The sequence below is a fragment of the Rhipicephalus microplus genome, chromosome 4 (assembly GCF_043290135.1).
Source record: "Rhipicephalus microplus isolate Deutch F79 chromosome 4, USDA_Rmic, whole genome shotgun sequence".
Classification (NCBI taxonomy): Eukaryota; Metazoa; Arthropoda; class Arachnida; order Ixodida; family Ixodidae; genus Rhipicephalus; species Rhipicephalus microplus.
Genome location: NC_134703.1, coordinates 79,359,019 through 79,382,144, shown reverse-complemented (window position 1 = coordinate 79,382,144; position 23,126 = coordinate 79,359,019). Strand labels below are relative to the sequence as shown.

The following is a 23,126-nucleotide window of genomic DNA, read 5'->3' as shown; positions in this document are numbered from 1 at the left end:
CGTATTGCAGAAAAATCTTTTTCGCGGTGTACAGAGGCTTCATGAAGCGTCCAAATGACCACGGTTCCAGCTACAGAGTTACATTTTTTTTTTTTTTTTTGCCGTCGTCCGCACACATGATTGCAGAGGCGTATCGAAGCTTGAAAGTTTCCCACAGCAGTCGCTTCTCATTGGCTCACTAAAATGATGAAACTGGTCCTGCGTACAAGGTCGTAGGCGCGCGTAGCGCAAGCGTAACGGAGTTGTACGCGGAATACCGATATCGATTAAATACTGTTTAGCCATGTAGCCGAACAGTGACGTACGTTATCGTGTGAGCAAAGGCCTAGTAAGTTACTACGATCACGCGAGCACACCGATTCTCGCGCCGCAATAAGACCTTCGCGGCCACGACACGATGGAAGCGACCTAAGAGTGGTTTCCAATGTTTTTACTGCATTAATAGTAAACACAACGCGAAAATTTTGCCGATCACTTGGTCAACTATATACGATTGGGCATAGAAAACTTCGGCGAAGTTTCGAAAGGCTTGTGTCACCGAATACGTATAGAGTGCAGTCGACTGTTCAAGCACACATGTACACACCATTTGGTAATTGGTTCCCGTCATCAATACTCCTGGGCTACACTACGATGACTCGAGGACTAATTATTCGCATGTAAAGGTAAATTGGTTACAATAGGGCTTCTTTAAGGATGCGGGGCACTTTTTCTTTAAAGGTGCTTTACAAATCGTTGACCGGTCCGTCGGCAAGCAACTCAACCACCATGTTGCGCAAAACGCGCAAGTAATTTACCACGTACACTTGAAGTTTCTTAACGCTTGCATTTTTTAAAATTTTATTTTCAGTTTTTTTTTTGAACAAAATACAGTCGCAGGCAGCGCCGTTCGGCATAGAAGACATCCACCGAAGCCCGACGAAAAGGCAACCAAAGTGCTTGCGCAAAGCTGACGCTTAACCGCGGCGACAGGAAGATCCATCCTCATTGTTCGCCAGTCTATACACCACAGAGGCAGCTAGCTGGCTATAGCAAGGGGTAGGACGGGACGATCGCCTTAATGAGCCGCACCGGCACATTCAGTCAGTGTCAACCCTCGAAGACGAACGAAAGATCGTCGCGACGCGAGAGTTTCGCGGGGATGCGTCAACAGTGTCGAAAGAAGCGATGTCCGTGCAGTACAACAAGTCGGCAAGACAAGGGTGAGGCCAGCCATTTCTAAAGGCTGGCCACCGTCGCGCCGACTATCGGCGACTCCGCGCGCACTAACAAAGCAGCGGAGCCTCGAAGATGTTCGGCAAAGGCAGCGGGCTTCAACCCGCGTAACCACCAGCGGCATGCGGCAGTAAGAGCGCGGCACAGCCGGGAACCCATTGTGCATTATTCGAACAGCGCGCACCGATCCATCAAAGCGCGTCAAGTCGCTGTCGTCGTCAAAGAGAGTGAGGAGGAGGAGCGGAAGACGTCAGAGTATATCGAGACGACCCGAACAGTCACCTTGGAAGCCACGCCCATCTGTCGGTCGCAGTTTAAAGCGTCTGCTAACGTGTGTACTCTAACAGTGGTTAAAGAGTAGCGCGACGGTTAGCGCGCCTGTTAACGTGCGTGCACGAACAGCCGTTAATGAGTGTCACAGCCCTGGAGCAGGACAGTTATGTTTAGTTGGACATGGCAGCTGGGATCTATACGACAGCGACTGCTTAACCGAAGATGACTCGAGCGTCTCTATTAATTTATAGTTTAACGACATGTCACAGCACCAGGCCTTAGCCTGCGCCCGCTCACATTTTCACAGCGTCAACGCACTCTTGAGCTGCGGCGAACCAACTATTCCCCACGATTTATCTATTCGCGGCCTGAGGCAATATAGGGCTTGTGAAACGCCGGTTCACAGAATACGATGCTTACAGACCCACCACCGCAAAATAATATGCATACAACGCTGTCAAGGACGTCAGAGTTGCCGGTCGCCGGTGTAACTCCAGCGGCGCGCCCCAGGAATCGTCTGCAGCTAGCACATAGCACCACTCGACAGTGTAACTACGAAGGACGCGGGCGCGAAGGGAAAGCGCTGTGGTAAATTAACACCACGAGTACACACCTGAACGAGTAACGAGAAACAAAGGGAACGCAGAATGATGGACGCCGAAAGTTAGGTATGTACAATTTGAATATAGATGGGACTCGCATGCTGGATTTCGTGCCGACCGGTTGTGCCCCTGCGATCTCCGACGACAGCGCAGCTCTGGCCGACCGGCTCGCCCTACGCCATCTTCTGGAGCCGTGAAGCTCTCGCTGAGTGGTCTCCCGTCCTCAGACCCCTGCGACCATGTCCATCTTTCTTATCTTCTACTTCTGTATGTGGGTCTCTCTGTACCTGTCCCTATCTCTATCCTTATCCCTTTTAATCCTCCTTATCCATTTAAATCCCTCCTTACCCCCATCCCTCGTGAGCCACTGTTGAGGTGTCGTACTATGATGCAGGCAGTTACGGGGCTCACTTTTATCTTTTTTTCTCTCTTTTAAGAATCACTATAGATGGATGCGACTCATCAGACAAGCAAGAAACGAGTCATCGCACTACAGAATCAGCAATTCAAGAATGGAAACTGATTGAACGACTAATTAGCACCAGTAAAGCGTTGTTAATAAATAAGAAAAACAAAGACAGTCGGAAAAAAAACAGGAGACGTTAACACAAAGTAAAAAAACAAATGGTAAAGATAAATTGCGATGTATAAGAGTGAATCCGCGTTATAAATGCAAGACAAGAAACGGAGACGCAATTAAAAGTGGTAGAATGATGATAAACCTTTTTTTTTTTCTTCTTGCGCGTGACCTTTTCAGTGACCTGCCGAACAACCACGCCCAGGTGTAACGGTGCGTTAGACTGGCGCCACGAAGGACAACGTGTACGGGGGTGAATACGCCGTTGCGCAAACTTCCCAAGGCGCCCGGCCCGTCTTAGTCGACAAGAATGCGAAATTAGCTACGGCGCGTCGCCTCTCTTAGCTTTCCCGTTTTATCTTTTGGCGTGCTGCTGTTACACGCGCCCGCCAACGAACCAAAAGAAGGTCTTCAAAGAAGCGCGGAGATATGGTACTGAACGACGGTGCGTTGCACAACATTCGTTCTGCAGGAAAAATACATCGCCGACGAGAACATTTTTTGATGAGCGCGCCACTCCGTCGCCCATCTGGGAGGAGGCCTTACAAGAGAAATTTCCGCAAGACTATAGTTATACGAGCATTAAGTCGAAGCTTGAACAGAAAAAAAAAAACCATGGCACTGCGACAATATACACGTTAGTACTATTGACAGAACAGCTGGATTTAACAGGCGCATTCGTGTGAACTTCTACAACCGAGCCGACTGGCAACATGTGCTTGACGTCTCTCTGTCGCCCAGTTGCTACGCAAATACGGAAAGAGCGTAGACAAACCAAACTTGAAATCGAGTCTTGCTTATACGCACTCATACTAACGCCTAAACGGTTCGGACGATGAGATTCATAGTCTGAACGTACTTATGTTACCTAGAATAAACGGCACCATGTCGCTGTTTTTGCATAACCACCCACCGAACCACAAAAACTAGCTGCGGCATAATGGAGTTACGTCCTGTGAATATTCCCGCGCAATATGTGGAGTTAAGCGTACATTTCGTGATTAAGTCAGACATTCTGTACGCTAAGGATGCCGTTGAGGGCTAGTAGAAATAAACGGCTCGAGCGAACCGAAACCTCGCGTAAGTACAAACCGGAAACAAATGGATGACGCTATTTCCGACAAAACCGAGCTCGGAGACCACGAAGTTGGACTAGGTATGTTTCCTGCTGTAAAAACAGAGAGAGAAACACAATCTAGAGTGCTTCGGACGTTTGTGCCAAGCATTTCATTAATCCGCGCACTGAAGTATCGTAATGGTCAAACTTGCGAGGTGGGGGGGGGGGTTGCAAAGTCCGTCGCAGCACCCAGTCTCCCTATTATGCCAATGAATAATGAAATGGCTGGTGTTCGGATAGGAAAGAGGACGAAGGTGAAGCGAACGACTGAACTACTGCACAAGTTTTTTTTTTCTTTTTTAGATTCTCTGTCGCCATGAAAGGGATCGTAGTTGTGCCCGTGAGTTTTTATTGCCGTGTGCGACGGGATCGGCTATGCCGTATCATAACAGCTGGCTCTGACCCCCCACCCCCCCTCCTCCATAAGTGACTAAAATGTCACCCCACACCCTTCCCCCATGCGCACGCCTAAGGTAATGATGACGTCACAACGGGAGTACGCACAACACAACATTGCAATGACACTTTTTTTGCGCAATTACGATGCTGGCATGCTATCCTCGCACACGACCGTCCCCGACATGCTTCTTGCGCGCAGAACTCTTCAGGTAGCGCGCTGCCTCTTATCAGAGATGCCACAATGGAAAAGTCCCTCGCCCGCTATGGCAAGAGGTCGTCGCAAGTTTGATGCGTTCCAGTTTCTTGTCATCTTATCTCCAGCAGTAATAATGTAAAACAAAAAGAATGCGCTCTGGCGTATAAGAGATACTAAACGTCGCGGCAACTTCGTTCGACTTATTTCTAGAGCGTTTGGCGCATGACCTTGCACGCAACTATTATATATATATATATATATATATATATATATATATATATATATATATATATATATATATATATATATATATATATATATATATATATATATATATATATATATAGCTTACTGTGCAAACACGCTGAACACACGACATATCGGCCGAACGTTTTATACAGACATATATAGATCATCTTCTTTAATGACTAAATATTTTTCCCGTTGATTTCTGTTGAATTAGACATTATTCCTGCCGGCAAAATTAGTTCAAAAGAGCGCCATCTATACGAGGAGCGCTCGTGCATTATACTCAAAGACCACGCTATATACCTGCTTGCTGATGGAACAGCAACAGTTAATTTCATTGTCAATGTTTTGCATAACGACAACCGATAACTATACCGAAAACGGAGTTACACATTTGCGTGAAGAAATGCCTTGCGCGACACACGCGAGTCATTTTCCCAGAGCACTGAAGTTAAAACACCATAATTTAATTCTATAACTGGTATCATCATGAGACACGCTTAAAGGGTTGGGAGGGGGTGTACACTCCTGATTAGTTTTGACCACTTGGGATTATTCAACGAGCACGTAAGTCTAAACACGAATGTTCTTGCACTTCAATTTCCTTCAAAATGCGGCCACCGTGGCGGGAATTCGAACACGCGCCTTCTAGTTTAACAAGGATTTGATTGATTGATTGATTGATTGAATGATCGATTGATTGATATGCGTGGTTTAACGTCCCAAAACCACCATATGATTATGAGAGACGCCGTAGTGGAGGGATCCAGAAGTTAAAACCTCCTGGGGTTCTTTAACGTGCACCCAAATCTGAGCGCACGGGCCTACAACATTTCCGCCTCCATCGGAAATGCAGCCGCCGCCACCGGAATTCGATCCCGCGACCTGCGGGTCAGCAGCCGAGTACCTTAGCTACTAGACCACCGTGGCGGGGCAGTTTAGCAAGGAGACACATTACCTGCCAAGCTATACTATACGGCGGGTCAGTGGCCTGACGCCCAGGTGGTCGAAATTTCCGGAGCCCTCCACTACGGCGTCTCTCATAAACATATGGTGGTTTTGGGACGTTAAACCCCACATATCAATCAATCAAATCAGTGGCCTGACGTATACACGGTGTGAATACAACGCCAATGAGGGATATATACAGCGGGCATTTGATGATACTTCTTGACGTGTTTAGCCAATCAGCCTAAAGAGCCACTCTGTGATACATACCACGGGTATTTTCTCATAATCGCAATTACTTGCAGCAAATTACGTCAGTCAACGCATGCACACCCAAAGCCATATACTGGTGTCTGATAATAAACGGCGTACAAAAAAAAAAAAAAAAAAACTCTGGCCGTCTTCGGAAGGCATGAGCTCCACTCGCCACGAAACATGGGCAGCTCGGTCGTGAGGATGTTGGAATAACGAAACTTGGAGCGTCGTGCCAAAGCAAAGATTGTGAGCGCTAAAGTGGCCACTTGTGTGCGCACAAACTGGACGAACGCTGATCGCCGTGTGGAGTGACACTCATGGGAGAACTTGATGATCTAGAACCGATGCTACCATGCCCGTTGATAAGACAAACGCAAGTCCAGGGACGCGACCTTGATCAAAGAGAAAGTAAAAGAAAAGCCCGGACATGTGTGTGTCGAAGGTATCGACGGACAGCACCGATTACGCCGCACTGATCCGCAATTCTTTGTTTGGCGACCAAAGAAGCCAGCTGAAGAACGAGCTAGCCCTATAAAACACACAAGAAGAGAGAACGGAATGCGATAGTTCGTTTACGGGGCTGCCGACTGTGGTCGCTACCCTGCTTAACCCTTTAATGCCTTAATTACGAAAGAGCGGAAGAAAAAGATAGTTTTTTTTTATTTTCCAACTTTAAGTAGCAACCTTTAATTGCTTCTGCAGTTAAATTATTCAAAATGCAACATCTAAGACTACTTCTAGGTATATATAGGGGGGGGGGGGGGGGTAGAAAAAGGAAGTAACGATTTAGAGCACAGGGTACTCTACTATGGGAGAGCTTAAAGCCATCCCCAATGAGTCAGAAAAACGCACGTTTATTGAGGAGGTGAGTCAGGTATGTATAGACCCTAGATCCCATCCGGTTTCGCTCACCGATGTGTCTGAATAGAATCAGGTAGGCAAGAAGAGCATTAGAGAATAGCCCCCCGATTTTCTGCACTTCCTTCCCTCATTTGGCAAAATATATTCGAATACATGTTCTTTTGAGCAACATAAAAAACTACTCCAAAAGGTTACCTTGAACATTACGCACGTTCTTTTTATCTGAAAAACTAATAAGAGACTTCCATTAAACGTCCTTTCAGTTTCGACGTTACAAGCTGGTAAATGAAGTGACCGGAAGTTTTTTTTTTTTTTTTTTTTTGGGGGGGGGGGGGGGTACAACGCTTGCTATCTTGAAACCGTCTGTATGTCACAGAAACGAGTACCTTGGAACAACAACAACAACAACAACAACAAAAACGTACTTCATAACATCGTAACCTTACTTTGGCCAAATTTAGCACACACCGAATAAACAAAATCACCGAAGATAAAATGTACGTTGCCCAGGCGAGAAAGAACGCAGAAGTGAGAGGTGTTGCCCCTGCTTCACGCTCTCCGCGATCAGCTACTAAAGAATTGGTTCTAGCACAGAATCCCTTACACTAGACGGTGCTAGATCGTTCATGCTGAAAGGTATACGTTCCTTACGGGTGCTTGACAGCGGGCATTAAAAGGCAGCACGCATTTCGTGACTTGCTTGCTCTAAGTTTTTCGGTATGTCGCGAATTCCCGACACTCGGCAATACCGGATCAATAACCCTGGTCGCTTGAATATGTTGACACATCCGTATGCGTCACGTTGCGCCACTTGCTACAAACAGGGGCATATCGTTCTGGACTGCCTTTACTTTTGCTGAAGCTCTTACTTCGAATGATTAACCTGCCTGTCCACGCATGTACTTTTAAGCAGATAGTCCTAACACCTTTTCGAATTTCACTACCTCAGCTGCACATCTAGTCAGTGCCTTGAGCCATATCGTGCTTATCACCATAAACCTACGAAAATAAAAACATGACCACGTAGCCAACAATGGGGCGTCCGAATGAAAGCCAGCAACTGGATCTCTAGTGATTCTGGCTGTGCGTGCGCACATACACAGAAAAAAAAATCTGATAGCGAATAAAATGCACATGTCACAACAAAGCAGCAGTAAATTTCAAAAAAAAAAGTAAAAGAGAAGACTGCGTCCATCAGGACATCACAAGCTTTCCAAGCAGGGAGGAAACCCTGCTTACGGATTACAAGTTGCAGTGCAGCGAATTCATCAAACCGGATGAGCACAAGAGCCCACGCATGCTCGCCGCTTGCACAGAGTCCGGAAAGTTCCTTTCACGTGAGAGACTTTCCCGGAATTCAGCCGCCTAGCAGGAGTGCAGCAACTGTTGAAAGGCGCCGCGTTTGGAACAGGCAAAGCGAAGAGACTGCGCGAGCCGCGCGGGGCGGACGATTAAGATAGCGACGAGAGACTCGATCGAGCGATCCATTAGCATATCGGGGAATCGCGCAGCTGCTGGCCTACACACGAACACAGTTGGCCAGCGTAGAATAAAACGGATGCGAGGATAAGTGACCGGAGTACAGCACCGCTGAACGTGAACTAACGCTAGCAAATGCCTAAGGTTTTATACCTGAACAACGTACCTGGACGCTATACCTGGACGCTAGACCTCAGAAAAGAAAAAAGAAGATCCTTTGAAGGCCACGCGAATTGTCCCAAATGGCAAGGTTGTGGTAGCAATGATCGATCCTTTGCATTTCCCAACGCCGTTGAAACCAGACAGCATAGGCGTCCGCGTGATCTCGTGTTTTGGCGGGGAGGGGGTTTACACCGCGGCGGGGGAAAGAGCATGTGCTGGTGTGGCTTGAGAGGTACTAATGCTACCTCTTTGGATTCTTCTATCGACGCTCGTGTGATTCCATAATGAACGTTATTATACGGTAGGAGTCATCCCGAATCATTAAGAGCAAAGAATTTTGAAACATTTCTTTCACCAATCAATCGCAATACTGTTGCAGCACCTATATAGGAGTGAAACATGGCACGACCACGAGCCTGTCCACCTACAGCTTCATGGTCCCTTGACGACTCCTCTTTCTCATTAACGATAAGGACGGTGAGAGACCGCAAGTTGAAGGCTGACGAAGGGCGTGACCTGTCGGCTACACCCCACATGGCAAAAATTCGGCTCCTTCCTGGTTAACGCTCCTTGGACAGAGGTTATACGTTTCTTGAAGATCATCTTTTCATACTTTGCTTACCCACTAGCTCCTCAAAAACCACCTCAACTATTGATTGATTTGTGGGGTTTAACGTCCCAAAACCACCATTTGATTATGAGAGACACCGTAGTGGAGGGCTCCGGAAATTTTGACCACCTGGGGGTTCTTTAACGTGCACCCAAATCTGAGTACACGGGCCTACAACATTTCCGCCTCTATCGTAAATGCAGCAGCCGCAGCCGGGAATCGAACCCGCGACCTGCGGGTCAGCAGCCGAGTGCCTTAGCCACTAGACCACCGCGGCGGGGCAACCACCTCAACTAAGAGTAATCGACTAACCCAGACGTACAGCCTGTTTCACATGTTTGTCGCGAGCGATTTGAATTTTGTAATATGTAGAGATAAATGTCGAAGCCATCGCGAGAAGCATACACGAAATTCAGCGTGATCTCGAGAGAAATCGCGTTGAGGAGAGCATAAACTCAAAAACAAAACGATACAGTAACGACTTTCATCGCTGGGCACGTCTCCTTCTAAAGGTCACGCTGTATACCGCTTTAGGTACACGCCCACTTCCTATACGCTACACTGCCAACGTGCACTAATGACCATTCTGAACTGTGCCCTTCGCGAATCGCAGCGGGTTGTGTCACGATTTCAGCGTTGTCGGTTAATGTTATCACAGGGAGGAGACGTCCCCCAACCTGCTCCACGCAGGTGGCAAATCGCAGCTTCCGGAACGACACTGTTTACGGTACAGGACGCATAGTTAAAACACCTGAGCATCACCGTACCTGGAAGTAGACCCAGATTTAAAGACAAACAAAAAAAGCGAGGCTCGCTAGCAACCAACGTTTATTTAGCCTGTCGTCGTGCAATACAGGGGAATCACGCAAAGCAACGGCACAGCTTCCATAAGCAAGGAGTGACAGACCGCCTGGTTTAGGTACACTTGTTCTGAAAGTTCACGCACTGTGAAGCACATTGCACTATACGGAAAAGAGCGTTTGCGAAGGCTAAATACTTAGAGATAGCCCACCGGTCCAATTAAAAATTATTTCATAGTCTTTCAATTTCAGCGGCCCTCTGGTAGGGCAATTAGTCTTGCTTTAATACGGACCGTCATAGGGAGAGTAAATGTTTATCGTACGTAATGTGATACGAAGCTAACATGAAGTCCTAGTACACCAAGTCTTACAGGCAATAGAATGTTCTAGCAGTCAGTTTACGGTACGGTATGTACGGAAATATCGTACCGTCACGGTCGGCATGTAGCTTTCTTTAGAAATTTCAAGCTCATTGAGTACGGTAACGTGATGAAACGACCAAAGTGACTAATACAGGTCTTGCAGACTAATAAAGTTGCGTGCCGAACAAGATGGTACGGTATTGCCGTACTCACCGCACGGTAAACCGGCGCTGCTAAAACACTCTTAAATAGTTTAGTGACGCGAATGCACTGCAAGGTGACACGGAGGGCGTTGAGGTCGAATATGCGCCTTCGACAACTACAGTTTATGCTAGAACGTGATTTTCCCGACAAGATGGATCGAGGTGTACCGCCTTCCAGAAGTCCATTAATTAAGCATACATTCCACGACCTGGATGCAGAAGCTACAACACGCGATGCCGTTAGACGACGGCGGGACTGAGCGACTAGAAAAACGGCCGTGGTTGCCGTGGAGACGGCCGTGGAGACGAACTCACCACCATGGCGAACTCTCTTCGGTGACTTCGCCCAAGGCAAGGACCTGTTCGGCGGCTGTAGCCTCAAGAGCGGGGCTCGCGACTGGATGCGAAGCGCTGGAGGGAGGCGCCTGGGACGTTACTTATCCGGCGTCGCTCACCGCACTTCTGCAGGCCTGCTGGCGCGCTGCAGCACAGGTCGCTAGGGACGCACCGCAGGCGGGCGGACCGCAGCGCTACCTCAGCGCGTGCAGACGCAGCAGCGTACGTTAAACGCCGCGCGTACCGCTACGCCGGCTCGGTACAATCAACGTCCTCGCCTGCCGCCGAGCAAGACGTCACACACAAACACACGCGCTGCGGGAGACTCGTCAAAGCGCGTAGTGCAAAAGGCTGCAACGCACGCACAAACACTACGCAGGTATATGAACGAGCGCCTCAGAACGAACAGACGCACAGACGGGAGCGAATGAACGAAGGCGCGGACACAAAGTCGCGGGCACCGCAGCGGGGCGGATGAATTTTTCCTTTCGACAAGTACCGTTACAGTCGACGCCTGGAGAAAGGGCAGGGGTAGTGTGTGAGTCGGAAGAGAGGAGGTGAACTCCAGCCTTGTTTGCCTTGCCCCCGCACCCGCCTCACCTTTTTCTGGTGCTTTCTTGTACTCGTGCATGCCGGACGCCTTTCTCTTCCATCAGCCCCCCCCCCCCCTCCAAACACGCGCTTTCACTCTACTAACCGAATCCGTCCCGTACACGAAGAAATCAGGGAAAGACGGCCCGCTAGCTCGACGCCGGACGCCGGCTAGATAGCGGGAACCTTCCTGCGCCGTCGTTCTTCCGGCCCCGACCGCGCTAACCTTTCCAAGCCGCCATGCGCGCGCGTCCGTTATCGAGAAGCCACAGGACGTCTTTTCTTCCACCAACAAAGACGATGCCATCGCGAGATTCGGGCCGCTGAGACGAGAAACATCGAGAAGCCTCGCCGGGACTCAGCCTCGAGACATCGAGGACGATGAACGGCCACCGAGGCGAGGAGGAGTGACCGTGGAGTATCCGTGGCTACGAAATCGACGCACGGTAAGCAAGACGGCTACACTTTGCGCATGTGACAACGGATGAAATCCTAGTGGGTGAGTGCGGCTACACGCCTCGCGTTAGAGATGACCAGCCGTTCTCCACGAGTGCTCATCTACAATGAGTGTTCCCTAGAACGAGTAACTAACAGGCGCCCCATTTCTACGGGGGAAGAGGAGAGGGACGCTATAGTCTACATGCTTTCCAGCTACGTCGACGCCACAGTCCGCGTGCTTTTGGTGCCCGTTAAAAGAACGCCAGGTAGAGAAAACTATAACGAAATTCATCCGTCTATACGAAGAAGGCCCATGCACTAATCAAAACGTCACATTTCATGAGCGCATGCACTCCACGGGCTTATTGCGCGGGTGGGTGTCGGTGCCGCCGTACTGGGCTGTTGTAGCCTCGCCATTTTGCGTTTTCAACAACCAAAAGAGCAGTGCTACAGTAGACGCATACGCATGAACACGTGTGGGGTGGTGGGTTCGTCCTTTTGCGGCCGTATTCACCCAAGTGGCGACATACTAAAAATAGGAAATTCCCCAACCCAAAATGGCGTCGTTCGTGTATTTCACGCAATATCGCTTGAAGCAGCTATAGGTACATAGCTGTCTAAAATGCGCACGCGGCGACGTCCGAGGGTGGACTTAAAGGGACGCAGCGCCAAGGTTTCGTAGCAATACGAGCGAGAACGCATATGCGTAATGGACAGCACCAATCGACGCTAAACGACCGCCCTTTCCCTCACACTGAACACAATATACACGAAAGATTGTCTAGGGAAGGCGGAGGGGCGTCGTAAACACCCGACATACACACTGCAGGTCTCTGCAGCATGCAGCTGCATAAGCGAGAGGATTACACCCAACAGCTGGACGCGAAACGGCCGTATTTCAACGGGCCTCCATAACGACGCACTCAGCGTGCGCGACCGCATGCGCCATAGCACATATATAACCTACACGTGCGGCCGCAAGAGGTCACATCGAGGTCACACACACTGTCCGCGCCATTCATAGAGCGCCCACCTCACTGCACACTTGACGCGCTCTCTGCTCGTACTACACTGACATATATATCTCGAGTGCAAGGTGAAGATCATTCGTGTTACGCCATCAAAACGTGTCCCGGACTGACAAAAAGAAAAAAAAAGCAGTGGCAATCGCACATTTGATGCTGACCGCTGCGGCATTCAGGTAACCCTGTACTGCGCGCGAGAAAATGTCACCCAGCGCGTGCTCCAACTGCTCCATCTTAATTTAGAAAATGCACCTATCAATCAAGCTTCGCTGTGTACACCGCAACGTGTTCAAGGCTATCGAACGTAACGGCTCGACAAAGTTCCGTGCATTTTTTGAACAATTTTTATCGGATGCAAAGCGACGAACACGAATGTAGATAAGCTTTTGCAGAATAAGGCGACACGCGACTTTCCGTATCACAGTTATCGCGTCGTCACTGAATAACTTATCGAACCCTGTATAGACTACGTGAGAGGTTTTCTTTCACGACGTACTTGACCTGAAGACGCACCCCCTTCACGATCGTCCTTCGGTAGTTGCCTACAACACCGTTTTCTTAACGCTTCTATCCTCGATAACACTTCATGCCGACGTCCATGCATATGTCAGCCTATAGGTCGATGTAAGATATATAAATGCATGCGATACATATCACCAGAGCGCTAAGTGGATATGCATTAATGGAACCCACGCTTTTTGTTGATATTTTTTGTCTCCAGAACGGTGGTTACACAGTGTTCGCAACTAATTTAATCGGGACCCACAAAGGTGGTCTAGTTGCTGAACCGCAGGTCGTGGGGTCGAGCCCCAGACGCAGCGGAGTCATTTATAAAGACGCGAAATGCTACAGAGGCCCGTTACGTGGACGTTAAAGAAACTCCAGGTCGTAGGAACTATACTGGAGCACTTTCCTGGAGCATCTCTCGATCATATTGTGGTTTTGGGAAGTGCGAAACTCCAACAATTATTAGTTTCACCGGAAGACCTTGCACGACTGCTGTCTTTCTCAATTTCCTGTTCCATTTGCCAAGAAGTGTCCAAAATATGGCCCCGACTTGCAGTATAGACCATTGTAGCTAGCTGGATAAAAGAACACTCCTCCGATTACGAGAGCTCTCGAGACAAGTTCTGATGAAATAAGATAGAGTTTAAAATGCGTAATAACGTAATAGTCGTTAGGATAATCTTCCCATCACGCTGTCTTTACATATACACGCCCTCGTTTCTATGGTTGCATCGAGCGAGAAATTCGCACGGCTCATCACCACACAAGAGCTTTGAAAACATACGCGTTGGGCCTTCTCCACCGAGAAAGGCGTACAGACAAGGTCGTAGCCGCCGCCGAAAAGGTCACCGGGTCATCTGGGCAACCCTTGAATGCGGCGCGAATCCAGGTCAGCGGTCAATTATACTGTGCCGCGCCTCGTTTCCACCTAAACCCATCCGCTTTTAGCCAGCTATGACGACCATGGGGGGCTTTCGGGTCGTGTTCGACCTCTCTCTCACTTTTCAACCCGCTCGATCTCCGCAGAAATGTACAATAAAGCTTTTATTTTAAAAAGTGAAAGTCAAATAAAAAAAGACCAAAACACGAATGACAGAGGACAGCTCGTTGGGGCGACATTTGAACGAGAAGGGTGGCAGCTTCACGACACGAATCAACGCCTATTTATGTGCCCTGTGGCTGATCGCTAACCAATTGTGCTAAAAGGACGGCCCTAGCCATAACCCATAACACGTATCTGGGGCACTAGCTGCATAATAATAACCGTTCATTACGTGTATAACGCACAATAAAAAGTGACTGATCGATTGCTTAGTTGGAACGTGACTGCCACGAAACGAGCGAAAGCAGTGCATATGAAACAAAGTTCATAGCAGAGAAGATGTGTAACTGCCATCAGATACGAATACAAAACATGGGACAAATAGGCTCCTTCCACTCAGTGCTCATACAACACACGCGTTTACTTATATTTTTGCTTAAGCATCTTAAACAACCTACTTTTGTTTATTTTTTTTAAGTTTCCGCCGCAATGCAGAGCTAAAGGCTAACGCCAACTTCGTATTTCTTTTCCTTATTTGGCTTCGATTACATCGGTGGCCAACACCAGACAATGTTACCCAACAGTTCGAATCATTACACGGGCTAGCACAGCAACCAAGAGTGCATATAAATACAGTAGGCTGGTTACCAAGCAACTGTCTTGTTTATCGAGTCAGTTGTTGTCAACGTCCAACCTTACCAATTGAAACGAAACCTGCTTTGCGTAAACAGAAAAGTGAAGGTTCAACGCAATGCGTGGCAAGACTGGCACGTCGATTCCGCATTCTACGATTCCGTGTCATTTGCCGGTCGATATTCAGCACGGAATTTTACTGCTGCTCTTCTTAGCATGTAAGGACAATACTTCAGTGTCCAATATACAGACATTTACACAAAAGTTCATACACTGGCCCCAATTCCTTAAGAATGCCTACGTCAGAATATTATATCTTAAACCGCTCTCAAACAGTTCTGCAAGCATCTACCGTCATGAGCAAAATTAGTCCTTCACGGTCTTTTTCAGTTCATCTTGAAACGAATAAACTGCCGAGCGCATTATGGCGCGCAAAGGGATCGGATGCCATCACACTTCAATGGAAGCCACTTACATTCAAAATACGCAAGAGCAAGGTTGAACTGGCTCTACAGCCAGGTCCAGACGCCAAACAAGGGGTTCATCCACCTGCTATTTCCTTTTTTTTTTTCCTTGCAACAAAAGACTTATTTTTCTACAGACAAGCTGGTCTAGCCAGTCAAACCAACACAACCACCAAATGTGTCTGGTTCGCGTTTGGTTAGGCAACCTGCCTCCCCCCTCTCTCTTTCTTTCTTTCTACGCAAGCCGGTCAGAGGACTAGACACCGCACAGGCAGCGGGGGAGGAGTTCACTTAGCGGGAAGACGCTTGACCACTAGATGCCGCGGTGACGAGCCCCGCAAGACGGTTATTCATTGCCCTACATTTCTCTCTCTCTCTCTACTGGCCCACCCTTCTCTATCTTGGGTGGGCAACGAGAACAGATTTTAAAAAAAGTGGGTGAATCGAGAAGCACGCGAGCCCAGCAGCAAAACAAGCCGACAGCGCAGCGCCTCCCGCTCAAAGTGGGCGGTTGGTGTGGAAAAGTGTGCGGGGGAGAGAGGGCAGGCAATGAAAGCGCTTACGTCACACGCTACAAGCTGGGACCCAAAGGGAACACACACACTCGCGCGGGTTTTCCCGGTCAAACCGTACCGCACACTGCAGTCGCTCATAAAGATGGAGGGGAGACGGCGGGAGGGGTCCCCACGCGGAGCGCGACCCGCAAGGACAGCCAAAGCGTTCTAAACTTAGGCCCAGTCTGGCCTCGAGAAAAGAAACTCGGCTCCGTCGTATTTCGAGCGTCCCCGCCACAACCGCGCGGTGAGCCTCACATCACCGTCGGTGCTGGATGCAACGCGCGCCGCAAGCGGCTGGCCGCAGAGCGCGCAACCAGGTCCGCAGCGCTGACGCAGATGCAGCGAACGCAGCCGCAGCGGGATTATGTGTCGCGCCAATTTCGAAAACGAATTCACCATACTCGCACTGAGAGCGCAACACTGTGGATGTGGCTTGCACTGACGTCTCTCAAAACACCCGTGTTGGTGAACCGCATAGCACACTAAACGTTTGTGACGTGACGAGTTAATGTTATCGTATCACTTTCGACTTTCACTCGCAACTTCTTTCGTTATTGACGGACAATGCCAATAAAGTGTTGGCCACATCGTTATGTTAAATTATTTCAAGAAGGATGTGATGTTGCTGCCTCTGCATCACCAAGGTGGAACATAGGTGGAACACAGAGCTGCTACCATTACGCCTCGTGCGGGCTATCTATAGGAATTGAGGGGCTGCTATGATGGTAGGAAGAGCACACGATGATTAGCAGGGCACGAAACAAACACAGACCATAGTGTTCCGATGTATTAAAAGACAAGAGAACGGAAAGGAGAAGCCTATGTGATCCGATGAGTACCTGTAGGCCACAAGGTCGGGGCACTGGTGAGGATCCGGCTGCACACGGGAATCGAACCCAGTAAATACCTGCCGTATTGCAGCAAGTCTGGGAGGACGGCGAGGAGGTGTAAAAACGAGCATTTCAATGCTACGAAACTTACTCGTATAAATGAGGGAAACGTTTGAAATAGTATTACATTGTAACTATAGTTTTATTAGTTTGCAAAATGTCCTAACGTTTGCGAAAATACTTTTGCGTCATTGTTTTCTGGTGCAGCATGCTCGTCTTCATAAAGTGAACAAATCTGAACTAGCCTCAGGCTAGGAGATTTTTCAGATGCAACTACAGAATTTCACCTTCGTAAATTGGCAAATGGTTTGATGGTAACGAAGTGAACGGAAAAGAGGGAAGGAGCTTAACTACCTACAGCTTTCCAGCCCAAACAGAACGTTGCGTCCCGCAGAAGAACATGAAGAGGATTGATTGATTGATTGATTGAGATGTGGGGTTTAACATCCCAAAACCACTATATGCTCATGAGAGACGATGTAGTGGAGGGCTTCGGAACTTTCGACCACCTGGAACGTGCACCCAAATCTGAGCACAGGGGCCAACAACATTTTCGCCTCCATCGAAAATGCAGCCGCCGTAGACGGGATTGAATCCCGCGACCTGCAAGCCCGCAACCGAGTACCTTAGCCACTGACCACTGCGGCGGGGCAAAGAACGAGAAGAGAAATTCGCGCAGTAATGGGAAGGCCAAAATTATTCCCCAAAAAGGAATATCACCCGCCCTTTCAGGATATCGCGCAGAGACACGCCGAAGGGACAAATAAAGAAAAAGACACGGTATCCATTCACAACGCTGCGGGAGGGGCGAAGGAACCGGATCTGCCGCTGACAAGCTCGAAAATAATAAAAAAAGAGTGTTGGCTATTGCACCGCCAGGAACTGGAAGCGTAGCAGCCCGAAGGGTCAAGCCCAACGCTGCCCGCACGAGTAGGTCGTCGTAAACACGACGAGAAGATGAGAGCACAGGCATCAGCAGCAACCGAAAGCAGGTTTTTAATTCCGACACGAGTCTCCAGCCGCGCGCGAGCACAGACGGGGAAACGAGTGGGCGTCATGGATGGAAACGATGAACAGGCGGCGAGTTGATTTGATAGACGGCTCGTTCTCACGCCATTCCAAAGCACGCTTTGGTGTAGGCTGTTTTTTGAAACCTACATGGCTGTGTGCGTGTGCCTACGTGTCTTGTTTTGTTTCTTTTGTTTTTCTGGCATCCAGTCACGGGTCTTCGCAGAGACAAGTACGTCTGTACGCGCTGACGATGCGAGGAAGAAACGGATCTCATATTTCAAAAACACTCCTATCGGCGCCGTAGTTCGTGGGATGATTGCGTGAACACTCATCGCGTTTATGCACGCAGTGCCGGCAGGCGCTGTAGACAGCTCCCTTTGTATGCCATCGCTTCAGCGGCAGGTCTACACGGATGAGAGAGAGACAAAAAAGAGCGAGAGAAAGAAAAAAAACTAGAGCCTCTGAGGAGAGCCAGTAGAATTGAGAGAATAGGCACAGCGCCCGTTCGATGTACCACGCACAGGTACGAATATCTTCCCCCAAGGCAAAAGTGTATTCAACGATGAGTTCCGCTTTTCTTAACAGCATACAAAGGAGAGTATTCCATTATGCACGTAAAAAAAAAAAGTTTGGCTGACGTGAAACGCTGGACCACTTTACAGATGTCCGGCCGAACTTATCACCTTCATGCGCGATAATCGAACGTATGACTCTGAGAAGGAGTGTTCCAGAACAAGCTCTCACCTCCTTTGAGCGCAGTGAAATTCAACAAGGAACACATATCGGTGCGGTACTGCCGTGAATGCTAATCAACCCCCCCTTCTTCGTAGTTCCTTATCTCTTTCATCACTCCACCCGTAAAAACCCTGCGAGGTAAAGAACTCGCACAGCACACGTGAATACGAAATAATTACGCGTAAAAATTTTAAAGAAAGGAGATAAAAGCTAATATATGAATCACCTGATAATAATTAAAACGGCTGGCGCAGGATGGACATCATAAATAAGAGCGCTACATCACAGGCCAATTTCGAAGATACGCTCCAGACTACAGCACGAGTCAAAGGGCGCTCATGAAAACCGGTTCGGTATAAGAGCTCCAAGTTTTTTGTTTTTTTACCTCCTCCACGGAATCGACGATAAAGTGATGAACAAATACACTGCGGAGTTGGTTCCGCTGGTTCTTCGCTCGACGTGCGCGTTGTATAAAAGAATAGCCCGACTGAAGGGAGAGGAAGAACGACAGGAGACGGCTGCAGCGGCGGCGAGTACAACTGAAAAGCGGACGCGGAATTAACCTCAAACCAGCCGATCAGCAAAAAAACACGAATTGCGACGAGAATGCTTAATTAGGCTCCTTGCAGCCGCTAATATCATCGTGCCACAGTGCCAAGAGTTTGCTGGAATTAACTAAAGGGGACAATCTGGCGCTGCGATCGTTCAGCCACCATGGGAATGATGGGTAGCATACCAATCTGCCTCGTCTTCGTGTTTGTGACTTCGAACGCACTCGCAGCTTTGTTAATCGCTGTGTTTTGGTTTTGTTTTAAATAAGAGGAGGGACCGATGTGAATATAGTGACCTCATTTTGAATTGGTCAGCCTAAAAGATCAAGGTGGGGAAGTGTAACTGCTGGACATTTGCCGATTGTCGCCTCGTGACAAAGCGGCTCCGGCTTAGGATAAGCCAAACGGAGCCGGAAGAACGAAGATCAGACAAATCCGTTAACTATATACCAATCATTCCCACGCTGTCTGAATCACCGCGCGTTGCAGATCCCATAGACACAACCAGAGTTCCCTTCTAGTGTAGAGGACTGCAAAAATGTCGGCTGCTTTGCCAACGACCGTACGTCTCCGAAATCGTAACGGCAATTTGTGGCTTTTACGTGCACGCTGAAATAACGACGTGACCGTGACATACAAAACGAACAAAGAATTAAACCAAGCAAAGCACACATATCCGGAAGAACAAAGATTAAGTTAGGTCTTTTTATCTAGTTTCTCAGCTGTTGCGTGACGATTTTTACTCAAACTGAAAGCAATTTAAGTGGACTAGATATCAAATCACCCTTTCCGTCAGTGGCATCCAAATCCACCACCTTCGGGTAACGCATTTGATGCTCTACCATTTGAGCTGACGGTGGGTGCTCCCCCGTCCTACCTTTGTAAGATATTTAGCAAGCTCAATACTTCGAAGCGTTAGCGCTACCGGATAGCCTAGACGGCTAGAGGGAAATTTTAATTAATTAATTTTGCCGGAGGGCGGCACAGTGCACGCGATCTTCACACGAGGTGGCGGCTGACCAATAAACTAACTAGGTTTCCGACCAACAAAGCCTTGCATTGCATCAGTCTGCCGGGACGAATCCCTCGCTCGTAAGACATATAAAGTGATTTTGACGATTCATTGACATGTGGGGTTTAACGTCCCAAAACCACCATATGATTATGAGAGACGCCGTAGTGGAGGGCTCCGGAAATTTCGACCACCTGGGGTTCTTTAACGTGCACCCAAATCTGAGCACACGGGCCCACAGCATTTCCGCCTCCATCGGAAATGCAGCCGCCACAGCCGGGATTCGATCCCTAGACCTGCGGGTCAGAAGCCGAGTACCTTAGCCGCTAGACCACCGCGGCGGGGCAAAATATAAAGCGTCTTATGCATTGATTAGTTATTTAAATTACGAAAGTAGCGGCATTAACCTAGGGTTCCCTTGACTTGATTGTTTGTCGGTTTAATTAGTTATGTATAATATAGAAAAACCAGCCCTCGGACACATCGTGTGTATCGGCAGGAGGGTGCAAAAGGGACAAGCTACAACGCTCGCAATTCGGCGCCCCTTGTGCTATTCAATGGATCATACAGCGCGACGAATACTCTCATGAGTGGTGCTTTACGCATTACGCTCCCGTGTGAGCACGCGTGCTGTGTGGGGCGGCTGGATGGGGCTATGGTATACCGCAGCAGGAACCGTATAAAATGGCATACCAGGCGAAAAAAAAAAGAGGGGGGGGGGCATTTCTGATGAAAGAGCAAGCACGCTTAACAGGTCTTCCATCGGCGCACGCAATAAAAGAAAGCACAAGCCAAGAGAAAAGAGACCGCTAATGCACAGGCGCACGGAAAGCGAGAGAGGCTGACCGCCAGCGCGCTCAAGGTCGGCGCATGCGCGGACGTGTACCTTCCGTGGGCCTCCGATCGAGAAACGAGATCCCACTTACAGCATTGTGATGCTAAGCAGGGCCGCCACATTTGAATTTAAATACGTGAGACTGCACGCTTCCGCGAAATGTAATCGGCCGCTTTTTTTTTTTCTTTTCGTCTGAACAGACTGTTCGCGTAGGCAAATCAAGTAGATGGATGAGGTAAGAAGGTTATTAAAAACTGAGTGAAAGGAGTAGCAAAAAGAAGAAGAAGAAGAAAAAAAGCTTTTAAGCCTTTCAGTACCGAGATAAGAATTAGTCGAGCAAATGATCCCACTCTAACGTTCATTTAATTTTGTTTGTTCGCCACGGGACAACGCCGAACAAAGTTGGCAAATGGTTCTAATCAAAGTTATGTAATAGATAGTAAAGCCCTACAGTTTGCGTTGAGGCCTGTGTACTAAATGATTTCCTACGTCTGCTCAGGATGCACCGAACACTTTCTTTTCTACCATACTGCCACATTTGAGAGAAGGAAGATGAAACAGTATAAAAATTGTGCAAATCCTTGCGTTCAGCATGTTCCAGCTCAGGGCGTGTACAGTGTATACGTCGAAGCCACGTGTCGCAGAAGGCAACTTCGTACTTTGCTGTCGGGTGCTTTCACTGACAAGTGCAAATGCACAACGAATATTGAACAGAGAAAAACTGCGTGATCTTTCCGCGCACTTATTCATTGTGCTCTCTCGACGAGATGTACAGGCCTGTTAGATGAATCTTAGTGAGTTAGGGATGGACAATTTTTTGAAAAATGTTAGTTTTCGAGTACATTGTTATGGAGGGTACTTACTCGCCACAGGTTGAAAAGTTCATGATACAGATCCACTATATACAAAACTGAGCCCGCAACAAAAACACGGATGAATTGATGGATGAATAAATGGATAGATGGATGGAGGGATGGATGCTGCGAGCATCGTTTTTATAACAGGGAAATGACTTGTGCACCACCAGGCTCGTCAAAAAGAAGAAAAAGAAGAGGAGACTTCAAAAGTAACTTGGCCTATACTACACTCTCTACCGGCGCTGCTGTCAACGCCACCTATACATGAACGACAGCGGTGACAACTTCCATGTGGACACGGTCCACAACTGTCCGGCGGAAAACTATTGTTGAAGCATATTTGATGCCAGTCGTAAAGAAGAGCGTCAAGCTGCCATTTCGCGCCATTCGTTTCGTCACCATTTTATGCCACGCAGGGTCAAAAAGCGTAAACCGAACGCGCGTTAAGCCAATAGTTAAGATGCCAAGCGCGGGCTCGTCGAGAAATTTAAATGAAGCCACGTTTGGCGTGCCAGAGCTCAGTCTACGTATACTCATCGGCATTCGCGGATGTCTTCGATCACATCGTTTGCTGGCACGTGCTCACGCAGCAGCTGAGGTTACCATTTGCGAAAAACAAACAATGCACACAAGTAGAGGAGACGGCAAAGAAACGAAACGAACTTGGAGAGCGAAATGAAGGTCAAAAGAAGGCGAGATCTTTGACGAGGAAAAAAAATAAAGGCATGGCTGCGACCGAGGAAAAAAAAGAAGAAAGGCGAGGCGGCAGCAGCTAACCTTGAGAATCATAGCCACACAAACCGCGTAGAAAAGGTGTACGGACTTAACTAACCACGCTTCTTAGAAACGACGCCCAGGCGAACCGGGCAGGCAAACAAGTTTTCGCTTCATCTTTTCTTCGTCTTTTTCATCGAGGCAAGATGTTGCCATTGGCTTTTGCCACGAAACGAGCGGCAAGCAAAATACCCACAATGAATACAAGTCTTAAGAATGAGTCACAGGAAGCAATAGTGAGGTATAGATTTGCAAACATTATACCACAGGTGGACTATTCGAAGCAGCAAGAGTAATATTTGTCGAGCCGAAAGAGAGTTCGTTCAAGCCATTGTTGCTGAGTGGCGTTAGATAAACTAGAATGCCAGAAACAGCATCCGTAGCAAAGTAAGCGTAAATCATCACGTCCGATGCTGTAAAGTAACAGATTTCCTTTGCGTGGACTGGTGAAAACCCAGCATCATCAGGCGAGTTGCCACATGGACGAGCTATCTCAGATTTTCACGTACAGTTATTAGGAAACACGATTCATGGTTACTCCACCGTCTCCTTTAATGAAG

At 48.3% G+C, this 23,126-nt stretch overlaps 1 protein-coding gene and 1 long non-coding RNA gene across 6 annotated transcripts in view; one reads left to right on the top strand and one right to left on the bottom strand.

Annotated features, from left to right (window-relative positions):
- The window catches only part of Atpalpha (sodium/potassium-transporting ATPase subunit alpha), a 159,459-nt gene that overhangs the window by 56,543 nt on the left and 79,790 nt on the right, over positions 1-23,126 (bottom strand). The window contains exon 1 of one of the 5 annotated variants that reach the window (XM_037423161.2): positions 10,624-10,857. The exons of the other annotated variants lie outside the window; for them this stretch is intronic. Within the exon in view, the coding sequence (XP_037279058.1) occupies positions 10,624-10,629 (6 nt within the window). The 5' untranslated portion in view covers positions 10,630-10,857. Of the gene's footprint in view, positions 1-10,623; positions 10,858-23,126 lie in introns of those variants that run through there. 5 annotated transcript variants of the gene reach the window in all.
- Positions 11,307-23,126, top strand: part of LOC119172148 (uncharacterized) — a 100,854-nt gene continuing 89,034 nt past the window's right edge. Inside the window, exon 1 of the long non-coding RNA XR_012894927.1 lies at positions 11,307-11,681. This is a non-coding gene — a long non-coding RNA (uncharacterized LOC119172148). The remainder of the gene's footprint in view (positions 11,682-23,126) is intronic.